Source organism: Amblyomma mixtum, chromosome 7 (genome assembly GCF_055824585.1).
Source record: "Amblyomma mixtum isolate Tamu chromosome 7, ASM5582458v1, whole genome shotgun sequence".
Taxonomy (NCBI): domain Eukaryota; kingdom Metazoa; phylum Arthropoda; class Arachnida; order Ixodida; family Ixodidae; genus Amblyomma; species Amblyomma mixtum.
In genome coordinates this window covers 39,390,023-39,402,815 of record NC_143018.1, presented here as the reverse complement: position 1 = coordinate 39,402,815, position 12,793 = coordinate 39,390,023, and the positions used below count along the sequence as shown (strand labels likewise).

The window sequence follows — 12,793 nt, the reverse complement described above, 5'->3', positions numbered from 1 at the left end:
GTCGGCCTTTAGGGCCTGCCTTGAGTGGCTGAGACACCCGTACCCCTTCAATTTCTGTAGCATTGAGGCTCCAGTATCGTCACATGGTTTGTTGGAGGAGATAGCGCCCCGGTGTTCTATGTAAGTGCGCTAGCATTAGACTGTTATTGCCAGAGTCACCACGTAATCCTTGTTTGCTATAGCGTGCATGTGTGGGTGCACGTAGCTGCAGCTAGCAGAGCGTTGTTGAACCGCCGTGATAGACTCTTCGTTGTAGTGTGAAGAGCTCAGATGATATCACAGCATTGCGTTAGTGTGAGTGCGGTAGTGTTTGAACACCAGTGCTGCAAAGTTTGCTCTCTTGTACAGTAGAGCGTCATTTCGTTGGTGCATAATAAGGAGCGTGTTGCCTGTGGCTTGTGGTGCGTTACACATCGGACGATACCTCACTACTTAAAATTTCACTTCATTGAGGAACAAATTCGAATGCCACGACGTGCGAAACGGCTAAGTAATTCCATACACACAGTTATTATGCAGCCTTCACATGGTAGTGGTGCTTCCTCAGCCTCAAGGACTGCACTGCTTTGCATGCGAGCAGTTTTAATAATAGGAATGAAAAAAGCAGGAATGAAGACGTAAGGGTCCTGAAGAAAGAAACCAACTGCGACGCACCGGTGTCCACTCGCCCAGGGACCACGAGGGACAATCCTCGGTGTTGCAGCGTTGGGTCTCCGGAGGCCGCAGGAGCTCGTTGCACGCATTACTTTTGCTCTCTAGGTTGTCCACGCAAACCACCTGGCGACGCTGGGTGCCACCACCACAAGTTCGAGAACACTGCAAGGAAAATTCAGCATACTGACGTCAACGCCAAGTTCGATGCAGGGCATGGTCCAGGAAAAGAGGAGCTTCAGTTTAAATATAAAGGCCATTCGATGTCATCAGGTGCCTTAAGCCGTAGTACTAAGAGCTTGATGCTGATGTAAATCAACGGGAAATTATGGAAAGTTCTAAGCCCCTTACCCCTGTGTCCAGTGAAAAACTGCTCATTGCACTTATGGAATGGCCTAAAGGACCTTGTTCGACTAACTGTCTATCACTGTTTTTTCATCAGTCGCCTAGAAAGGAGAGCTGATATGAAACACCTTTGGTAATTTAGACTCACCTCTGGTAAGAAGCGAATTTACTGCAGCTATCATGCCCCCAAACACAGAGTTAAAAGCGTGCTCCTCTACTACTGATCGAAGGTAACCTGCAGTCATTGCTGTGTTAAACATATAAGATCAATCATCAGGAATGATCATCGTCAATCTCCTCCCATCGGCTGGTGGAGCATTAGCGCTGAAAAAGGTCTAGTCACCCACCGTTCCCCACTGGCCGAACCGCCAGCGGTAAGGTCCCTCAACGTGGTTGCCCGAAGGGTGGTGATTGGGGTTGTCCATCAGGGCCACCACGCCACCTGGGCCCAGGCAGGGCCCCTGGCAGGGCTGCTCCTGCTTGGGCCGCGTTGCCTCGTCGCACTGGCTGTCCGGGAGCACTTCACGCAGGTTGTCCCGCACGAAGCACTGCACGCGACGACTGGACACACCGGGCCCACACTTGGATGAGCACTGCACAGAGAAAAGGCGGAGAAGGAAATGAGTACATCTAAGCGTTCGCCAACAAGGCTAGCGCGTACCCTCCCAGTCCTATGGATTGGCTCACTTGAATGAATAAGCGGATTTCGGAAAGGAAGGCCCGAAGTCGACGGGATGGGAGAAGAAAGAAACGGCTTCCATAAGTTTGGATGAACTCAAGATCACTAGTGAAATGCCTCTCCGGCATGTCTCTAACAGCAACGGGAGCTACCAGCAGGGAGGACGAGATTTAAGACCCCGATGCCCACTACGATCACACAAACTTTGACCTGGGAACTTTTGCAAGATATGGCATGCTTTCATTAATGAAAATGACTTCATGCGAGGTGACTCTGAAGTATAAGCACAATACACTACAGCAAGTAAAAGGCAATGTTCCTAACTGACACATTATTGCAGTAAATGGTGCACAACATTCTCAATTTATGTAGACAGAACAGTAAGTCGACTTCGGCGTTGGCATATCGCATTGTGGCAAAAAGAGGGATCATTCACCGGCGGCCGGGGCACGTTGTTTTTCACATCTCCTACCGATGCCTGCAAGCAGCGCAGAGCTGCCAATGGGCCCCGACTTTTACAATAATGTAGACTATACAGCACCATTGTACCGCGCAACACTGGGTAATGCGATGCTATCCTAGAGTTGTCGCATTCATGTAAATGTGGATATTGTGCACAAAAGACACATATACTGACCGCGGACCAGTCTCCGTGCTGCCACTTGCCACAGGTGCCCGCATCGCAGGCCTCAGCCACGCTAGGGCGGATCGCATACAGGCACTCTTCGTCCGGTAGTATGGCGCCCGTCACCTCGTTGATGCAGCTCACCTGCCGCTTGCGCACTCCGCTGCCGCAAGTCGCCGAACACTGTACGCACATGGCGGGGACAGGCCAAACCAGAGGCATATGACTCAAAAGCATCGCACAATCTGCAGAAATCACTACCAGGAATTAGGGGCATGCGCTTCCAGTTACCTAGGCTGCCACAACGTGGTGCATGGCTTTGAACATCAAAAAATAGCACGCTGAGATCATATGTCACGTAAGAAAAGCAATGACCGAGTGGCTGTGGAACAGAATGAGGTAAGCCACTAGGCTTAGCGGCACTAACTGGGAGCTGTCCCGAATTCTCGGTATTGGCCAAGAGTGCTATCCCCCACAGTCAGCATTCAGGTGAGCCACGTGGAAATGGGCAGCACAAAGAATGTTTCAAGTTTCTGTGCTTAAGTACACATCAGTGTCTTACTTTAAACTTAGCTGGGCAAGTCAATAAAGGCCCAAATTCTTCACTGCCCAAGTGCAAGAAATGAAGCTAAAAGTACCTGGGTTCCCTCACAGCTAATCTGGGTGAGAAACAAGGTGAATTTTGACAAAAACTCTTTTCCAAAGTTTCATGCCAAGACCACTTCAGAACAGACGTGCTCTCACCCCTGCGCAACTCGTTTCTGAAATTGTGCCACATCATCTCAGGAGTAGCCCTCGACCTTGATCGAGAGAAGTCGGCACTATACAAGCAGCTCCATACCCCAGAACGTGCGTACCTGTGACCAGGGTGCCGACTTCCAGCCAGCGAAGTTGGACCGCGGTCCAGTGGACGGGTGCTCCGAAGCGGCTGACGTCACCCCGCCCGGCCTGTCTGCTGTGGTGGGCTGAGAGTGCCACGGCAAGGGACAGGACACTCGGTTGCAATCGGACGCCTCGTGTGGCCGCGGCAACCTGTGGCAGTGGACCTCGTCGACCACCGCGCCGCTCGCCGACCGGCAAGTGACGTTCCGGTACATCACTCCCCCGCCGCATGTCACGGAGCACTTGGCGCCGCAAGGGACGATACAAGCAAGCGATTAGGTACTCCCCCAAGTTGGCCGAGAGTCAAGAGTTCATACGCATGCACTAGAGCCAGAGTGCCACAGTTCAGCAGGGCGCCAATGTCTAAATGTTGACTACCAGAGTCTACTCCCAAAGCTGGCCCTATGTTCTCGCACATCTCGAAAGACAGCAATACCCCCAAGCAAGCCATGCAGCGTTTTGGTGGTCGCAAAATGCGTTCTCGCGATAGCAAGCACATTGAGAAAAGTGCAGTGCATTCTGAAGATCCAGTTTCAGCAACAGTACCAAAAGTACCTGGCTGGATCCCCTCTACAGGCCCCGCATGGCTGGACAAGACACAATTCAATGAGTGCAAAATTATCTTCAGGGCAGCATGTGACTTGAAAAGATCTAAGCTACTGCAGCCTAACTGGCTACATTTTAGCACGTTCTCATGCTATTACAAACAACTCCCCGCCACCCCCGGAACAGAAGCTGTAGGAAAATTAGGGCATAGCCCCAACAGTTGTAACAAAACAGCCATTTCATACAGTGCACTCTACAATGCAGTTACATTAACGAAGATGTTATAAGGAGCAAAGGACTTAGTAGCATCAGTCATCTCAAGTCATATGAAAAAATATTGCGTTGAGCGAAAGCCACATAGCACCTAATGAGGCAGTCAACAATGCAATCAACATGTCATTGTGTTTGATACAACAGCAAATAACATTTAACACAAAAACAGCATGCGACATGCATTCACATTTTCCTCTGCATGAGTGACCAACACAGTTTATGCATGCCACCTTGGTTCTACAAGACTATTCGCTCATATTGACAGAAAAAAAAAAGGAACCATGCACAGCGTGGGATGTCATTAGGTCCACAGTACCACATTGTCGAATCTTACCTGGTCTGGCCAGAACCAGAGTTGTTTCAAGTGCATTTAATTATCTCCTACATGCCCAGATTCCTCGGAAACATCCTGGCAAAATTATTTCGTAAGTACAATAAGAATGGTCTATTCTCTTGTAAACCTATCGATACTTTTTTTGTGTCGGACTATACTACTCGCTGTTTCAATATGTAGGTGTTCGCTCTTGAATAATCTGCGCAGGCTCTTCCGACAATTGAATCCTTCCTTATGCTGTCTCTGAACAATAAATATGAGCGACTGGGTGCTTCCGAGCCCTCATTGTCTTTACTGGCCAAGTTAGCTGGCAACGTTCCCGACAAGCTCGTGGGGCCAAACTTCTCACCTAAGTTCAACCTGAATACAAATGCCGCTTGCACAGTTGTAAAAGAAGTGCCTATCTCATTACTGCTACCTGTGTGCTGTTGTCTGAGTACTGAAACCTGCAAGCACGTTCACTCCTAAATTTGCCGTGGCAAAAAACAGTTTCCAGAGGTGACTAGGCTTGTTATTTCAGACTGACCTCATGCGCGCATATGATGGTCTTTCCCCAGAAACTAGGACCTCACGGCCACTTGTGGCCATTCCTGCATGTCTCAACGACTACGCTCAGCGGCTCTCCACTTACGGGTCCCTGTTCCCCGAGATGCCATCGCGCCGGAGCCTCGCAGGGTGGCATTTCGCACGGCTCCGAGTCCTGCGGTCGTGGCGCCGGGTAACAGAAGCTCGATGCCACAATACGGTCTCCATGGTGGCAAAACAGAGGGCGCTGCCGGTGGCCCGAGCCGCACGTCACCGAACACTGCGCCACGGTGACGACACACACCGCCACGGCACGGCCAGGCACGTGGGTGGGAGTTAACGCGAGAGAGCACAGCCACCCTTCGCGACAGTGTGTGTGTCACCAGCTGCCAGCACATACGGTTCGAAACCCATGCCTAAAGCTTATGGGAGATTTCCAACTTACACGTCACTATACAGCACCTACTTCACCTCACTATGAGCGAACAACAGTTTGGAATCCACTTTTTGAATGTGCAGGCTTAAGAGAGCACTAGCAGGATACTTGTATTACTTCAGCGCCGCGCAGAAAATTTCTCTCAGGCATCCCTATCAAAAATCTCGTATATATGTGTCAATTGTGTATAGCCCATATGAGATTGCGGAATATGTGTCATACGTGCCCACATGTCATACGTGCCATATATGTGTCTCGTATAAAAGACTATTGCGAAAGAGAAACGCTGGCCTGGAATTAAAATGATGGGAACAATAAAATAGCTACCATAGAAGTTCAGGAACTATAAAAGTGAGAAAAAGTAACAGGAAAAAAAAAAACACCGTGCACAACACGATTCGAACCACCATGCTGCAGGTCCGAAGCACACAACAATAACCACTACACCATGACTGCCCGAAGAAACGGTAGTATTATTTTTGTACGACAAAAACTCATGCTATCATTTCCATTACTCTATAACTGGACGGTAAGAAGACCTGAGGTCAAGTGGTGATCTAGTTGGTTTAAGGAAGGTAACTAGACAACTGAACTTCCACTGATATTGTCCATGTTGATGTACACTGCGATAAGCATTGAAGCACCTTGCTCTAACTGCGCAAGTATTTTTTGCAGCACCCGGAGCTCTGCCATGCAAATACCCCAAGTTATTCGTTGTGTAGCTTTACAATGACTCAACAAAGCAGAGAATGCCATATTTACCTTACAATTAAACGCGTATACAAGTACATTGGAAATGTCGAATGACAGACAGCTTAGGTGACCGGTGTTTACAGCAAGAAAGAGGGCACAAACCAAGAAACAAGAAGAAAATTGTGTGAGACAGGCCAAGGTTTCTTTTTTTTTTTTTTTTTTCATGTGCTGGTTCGGCACTTGTTAGTTGCTTTTAGGTAGTAGCTTCTTTTCCACATGTTTCACGAAGCATGCACGACTGTATATGAGGCTCGCATGAACGGCAATGTTTCGCATGAGGTAGATGTAAGCTGATGCAATGCACATTACAACACCTCTCTGACGAGTGCTGCATGTCAGTTAAGGTATTCTACCTAAAGGTACATACAAGAGACATTTCCCACGTGTCAACTCATATTCAGGAAAGATGTGTTCATCCGAGAAATTTGCAAAGTGTATGAGCTTGTATTGAGCCCATACGGGTTCATACAAGGCACATTTGTGACACCTATGAACTTGTATGAATGAGTTCATACGAGGCACGTTTCTAGATGCATATAGCTCATGAGTTCATAGAAGACACATTTCTGATAAATATGACCTTGTATGAAGCATACACGAGTGTATACGATGCAGATTACTTGACACGTATTAGCTCATATGCTGCCATATGAGCTCATACGAGACACATTTATGAAACATATTGCTCTTACGTAACATATGAATTCAAACGGGACACATATGACATCATACGAGAATTTTCTACAGGGATTGCAAATCATTTTGCGGAAACAGCGAAATTTTAGGTATAAGCAGGGCAATACTGCTTAGATGTACCCAGAAAACAGTGTCACCTTTAACTCAAACTAGTATGCAACCAAAAGACAACTCGCGGAAGTACTGAAGTTCCTTGTACTCTGATAAATCCTTGTTAGAAAACATATATAAATAATTCTTTTTAAATACTTTTGATAGAGGCCGATACATTTGCAGGGTGCTCTGCTGACATACAATGTCCAATTAACCCTTACTGCTAAGCAACAAGAGAGATAAAATACTTCTATGAAGACTGCCAGGAAAAGGTGCAATAATAGGAGCATCAGAATATAGCCCTAAGTCAGGCTCTCACGGATACGGCAGAAACAAAGTTGCTAACATTTTTCAGCAATGGTCAGGTGTCAGCTATCGCGTGTATTTTCTATGGCAGGCACATCTTCCTATAGATTTCAAACAATTTTTAATAGCCCTTTATTGCCCGGTGTTGAAAATTCGTGATATCACGTATCATTTCTACCGCATGAACTCAATAATAAATCTAACTTGGATACAAAGTTTGATGCCAATGTGTTCTCAGTGACAGCATTTTCTGGGCAAAATATTTTGTGTCAAATTGATCTAGCTATGTGAAGAACAAAGAGGTGTTTGTTGGATAAATAGGTGTTTATTGTCTCTCCTGGGCCTTAGAGTTAGCTCAAAGCCTTCTAACAGTCTTTCACACAACTCTGACCTGCTGCATAAAAAGGATGAAATGCTAATTGTAGCTAATTTGCACCATACAAATTTCTCAAATTTTAGCTAAGCTAAAAAATTTTCATATGATCTGTTGAATGTATACACACTGGCCAGCCAGCCTAATGTGGTGGTAATTATTTTCCTTGATTCTTTCATAATTTGGTCATTAAAGGTTAAATAGATTGCAGAGTTTCACTGCTTTTGTTGCATGTGACTGCCCTCATATTTGCATACTATAAGAACAAAATAGTTGAACATGTGACATGACAAGTTTTCCAATAATCTTTCTTAACGTAGTTCAATCTCTAGTATATTGAAAATGCTTGGCTAAAGTCTAGATCTACTCAGACCAAAAACAGCCCCAAATAACAATCGCATGCCAAGAAACACACCCATGCATTCAAGATGCAGATTTCACAGGAGCTATGACTCTGTACATAAGTTCACCAAATCATGCCAAATGACTACAGGCAAGACAAAGCATCAAAAATCACAGGCCCCACAATGCAAACAGCAATGGAAACCAGTCTTCAGCTTCAGGCTTCCATGACTACAGAACAAAACCGTGGTGCTAATCAGGAAAAACTCCTGTACAAGCTCTAGCTGCACATGAAGTCATGCTTTCATTTAGAAGATAACTCGTGCTGCAAGCACAGCCCTTCAGAACAAAACAAGTCTTGGAAAATTCCCCAATATATGTCATTATTGGGCTTCACTCACAATACTCATATACTGCCAAGCTTCTAACAAGAATTAAGCATGACATGACAAAATTCACATTAGCATGTTTTGAGATCAGAAGTTTTGTAAACATACACGATAAACACAAAAGTTGTGCACTCAGGCACTTTTTGTGCCATACTAATTGGGTAAAGTTCCTGGTTTGCTGACTGCTGCCGCTAGATCATATTTTCATCTGAAATATGGTCACAAGAAAAAAAAATTCGGCCGAGACACTTAACACTGCTTATGCGTGGAATATGAAAGCATTACTGCCCCTGTGTGCATTGACACCCAGCCACATAATAGCTTAGAGGAGAGAGGCCATGAAGCCATTGTGCGAGAAGCCGTCCTGACACAGGAAGATGCGCTTGTGCCATTAGCACGAGGCAACTCCACGAGGCAACTCCGTGAGCACCGTAACAACACTGCTGCCATTGCCCACTGGTCCATAAAGTAAGCAAAGGAATTCAAACAACACCTAGACTGGCGAGTTGGTGATACACTGTTTAAGCAACAACGCGAAAGACGAAGATGTAAGGAAGAGATACACAGGTTGGGCACTCATCCAGTGTCTCTCTTTTTTGTGTCTCCCTCTTTCCTGCTGTTGCTTAAACTAGGCCTAGGAATGACACGTGGCTTTTCGCTATGCATCTAGGATGCATGGAGCTTTTCCTGTCATTGTCTTCTTCCACGTGTCCCACAAACGGACCTCACAGTGCTAGCATTCACGGTCAACGTAGCTGCAATTCGCCATTCATGCAAGTGGCTTCGATTAGGCTGCTTACCTCCGTCCAATGCCCCAGCTCCCAGCGTGGACAATCACCCAGGCTGCAGGGCCGCTTGGCGACGCGAGTCGACAGGTCACACTGGGATTCCGAATGCCTCTCTTGGTTCTCACCCACGCAGACAGCAGAGCGAATCTGCTCACCTCCACCACACGTCTTGCTGCACTAAAGCGACCAAAGGCAGAAATAGAAGCGTCAGTAAACTAAGGAAAAATCAGAACAGCTACAAGTTACCAAGGCGAATGATCTTACTTTAGCTGGCTTGTGTTCATGATGAAATTGAGAAAGAGTGAAGATATTAGGGTGGATTCTCTAACTACCAGGTCAATGCAGTAGTTGCCTAAAGGTTAAGAGCTTCCATTTTGCATTTCGGGAAGCGTTGGGTGGGAGAATCGCTGATCGGAGAGGGCAAAGGAGTGCGAGCAGGAAAGGGAGAGAAGGCGCACTGCAAAAACCTGAGACACTTAAGCTCTGCCTTATGGCATGCACGACGCAATAGCTTTGAAGGGTCTCTTCAGAGGCCTGGGATCCTCTTTGCGTACCACTCCGCAGGCACGGTCATTCTTTGCATTCATACTCGTAGATCGCTGGGTGTCCTCATACCACTCCTGGTGCAGCAGTTAAGCATTGCGTCACTGCCCTGGCAGGTGGCTGTTCCAAACGCAGCCACCAGTGGGGATTGTGAGACCCACGTTGCTCTCCCCAAGCTACCTTACGAGATTCATTTAACGGCCACCTTCCATGGTGGGCAGTTTGCTCACAATCTGGTGGGCAGGTTGTGACAACATCACAAGGTCACGTGACCCAGGTCACGTGACCTAGCACTCGCACTTTAACAGGGAGAGAAAAAGGCACTGCATAGCTCCCTTCCACCTTTTTTCTCTTACTTCTGCCTTTCCCTCTCCAACTCCATCGCTCCGACCTCCACCTACACAACTCTTTGGTCACGAAGGCCACAAAGGATTTTCAAGAAATGGGGACCATTCTGCTACAGCGGTAGCATTGCTTTTCATTTTAATGGGTCTTACTATGGAAATTTCCCATCTGCATGTAACTGGAAAGGTTCACTCAATTATCTAAGGTTAGCCTAGCCTTAAGCGTGGCCCGAATGCCTAGGAAAAGTGACGTGGCTGATTCTTTATGCGACGACCTGGAGAAAACCTGTTGGAAAAGGTTGCCGCAGCAAGTACCGCTGGACACACTCGTGCAATAATCAATTCTATGTCGAAGCTGGCAAGCGACTGCTGGGGGAAATCAACCACAGAAAGGGTAGCTAGTAGCAATGGTGGTTGACGGGCAAAAGGAAAAGATGTGGTCACAGACACCGTAGCAGTCCCACTGAACTGTGGGCCACTGAAATACCACCAGGTCGATAAACGAAAAGATGAAAGTGCGAAGTGCGTTGCGCACTGGAGATATAGGGAGGGACATGAAGTATGCGCACGTACGGGCTTCCAGTCCCCGTACTCCCAGCGGAAGTTGCGGCACGGCTCGCCGCACTTTTCCACTTCAGCCGGCTTCGGTTCACGTGCCTCACACCGGCTGTCCGGCACCACCGTCTCCTGTCCGCCCTCAGAACGCTGCACGCATTGCACGATGCGGGTCCGCACGCCGTTGCCGCATCGCGCTGAACACTCGGACGGCTCTCCCACACGCCACCTGGAGGAGAATGAATGGAGTGCACAACGATCAGAGGTGCCAGCAGAGCAAGAGGCAGTACCGAAGCAATATGTGGTACAGTGAGCAGCTGAAAACCTCTCTTCTTAGACAAGACAATCATTTCATTTCACTTTATTACCTTAAAGGACCCTTAAAAAGAGGTGTTACATAAGGGGTGGCAACAATTAAAAGCACAAATTTACAATAACAGATAAGTTTTTACATTCAGCCTGAACTTTGCTAGCAGACGAGAACTTTGCGCTGAATATGTGTGAAACTTTAACAGAAACTTTCTGATGATGCTACAGTTTTGCCGACCTTGCACGGCACTACTTGAGCTCCAGGTAGCGAGAGCTGTTTTGCGTGCAAACACAGCACAAGAGCTTTTACTCAACTGCATGAAATTCTCCAAATTTTTTCGTGAACTTGAGCACTTTTACCTCATATTTCAAGGCGGCAATGACATAGACACTTCAGTAAGTCTGAAAAACGATTTTCCAACCTGAAGTTTAGAAACATACTGCAAGGTTTTCACCCAATGCGGGAGCCTAGCCAAACACAATCCAGTGTCATCCCTAGTCGTGCCCTTTGGAAAAAGTGTAACCAGGCTACCCTTACCGCTTCTCATGCTACCACTATACTTATCCCCAGGAGGACAGCGATGGCGCAGGTTCATGTAACGCATGTTATCCTCGCAGTAGACAAGAGCTCGCAACTGCAGCATCGCCACTCCGCCGCCACTTGCTATATATCTGGTCGCGCTAACCTGGTTATTACAGGCGTTTAACATAGCGCATACTGCGCGCCGCCAGTGCGCATGCACAGATCACACAGAAGGTGCCAGCTGCAGGCACACCTGCCACATTGAGACCACCGGCGCATGCACAGCAGCGGTGCGCATTATGCGGTACACATTACACTAAAAGTCTAGTTCCGGTGAAGATGGTACCTACACTTAGTCATCGCAAATAGAAATGACTGCTAATGGCAAAAATAACATGAGAGACACACTCGTGACTGGACGCCATCACTCGTGTTCTAGGGTTCCCTGACAGAGGGTACCATGATGTCCCATTCTAGGCACCCTACTCTGACACAGATTACCTTCGCAGTGCCTGTGCCACAAGCTGGCTATTCTCAACTTATGGTTCCAACTAGCTCTTACGTTAAAATCTTTGCAGGTAAGTGCCAGTCACAAAAGTGCAAATGAATTTTACGAAACGCCTCATTTACGGAACAGTTCGAGCACCTGTTCGGCCCTGCACAGTGCACGTACCACAGCGTGCAGTGGAGGTTGCAAGCTTCAGCCAGTCCCTGTGGTTTGGTGCTGGGCTCGCAGTGGATGTCATCCACGACACTGGAGTCCGGGCGACGTTTGCACTCTGGTCGCCTGTGCCGATGACCTGTAGTCTCGAAAGCGGCGTGACCGTGAGTAGAAATGCACACCAAATCCTCAAATATCTCAGCTGCATCTGGATGTTTTAGAGCAGCAAAGAGTTCTGAAGGCTTTAGTCAAGTTAAAAAAGTTGAGCACTTGACATCTGCTGCTATCGTGTAGACCAAATGAATTCGCACTTTGAGAAAGCTTCTCATGCGGTGGCCGACTAAAATGCATTTTGTACCAAAACAAATCCGGTAATTCAGCAAAGAGATCTGATTCATTTTTAACGAAAACCTGGGATACATTCTAACAGTTCAAGTACGTATTTAGGCTGTCGGCTAACGGCAGGCCAATGCCCGCAAATCTGAGGACCAGCAACCCTTGTGATAGACCAACAATTATAGTCCTCTCAATGAATGCTTTCAAGACCAGTGAATTCACCTTGGCACGGAGAGCTGCAGTCGCTCCAGTGAGGACTCACTTCCCAGTAGTAGCGGCGTTCGTCCCGAATTGACATTGTGTACTGGAATCTGATGTCAGGTGATTCCACTTTGCCCACAGTTAGAACCTATGGTGGAGAAATGAACACTTCCATAAATGGCCTCATATGGTAGATTCATTTCGGAAATTTCAATGAAGTGACCAAGGAGACAGGATGAGGGATGATGAATTATACAAAAAAAGTATGTGGCAAGTCTTCACAGA

The 12,793-nt window shown here is 47.2% G+C and overlaps 1 protein-coding gene across 5 annotated transcripts in view; it reads right to left on the bottom strand.

The window, feature by feature from the left end:
* AdamTS-A (ADAM metallopeptidase with thrombospondin type 1 motif A) overlaps positions 1-12,793 on the bottom strand; it is a 394,663-nt gene that overhangs the window by 32,171 nt on the left and 349,699 nt on the right. For 4 of the 5 annotated variants that reach the window (XM_089552346.1, XM_089552347.1, XM_089552349.1 and 1 more), the window contains 9 exons: positions 12,530-12,656; positions 11,984-12,110; positions 10,497-10,707; positions 9,049-9,213; positions 4,967-5,140; positions 3,158-3,424; positions 2,313-2,483; positions 1,344-1,589; positions 655-816 (listed from right to left, as the gene is read on the bottom strand). In XM_089552346.1, coding sequence (XP_089408472.1) covers positions 655-816; positions 1,344-1,589; positions 2,313-2,483; positions 3,158-3,424; positions 4,967-5,140; positions 9,049-9,213; positions 10,497-10,707; positions 11,984-12,110; positions 12,530-12,656 — 1,650 coding nt within the window. The remainder of the gene's footprint in view (positions 1-654; positions 817-1,343; positions 1,590-2,312; positions 2,484-3,157; positions 3,425-4,966; positions 5,141-9,048; positions 9,214-10,496; positions 10,708-11,983; positions 12,111-12,529; positions 12,657-12,793) is intronic. The other variant, XM_089552348.1, reaches the window with a different exon arrangement.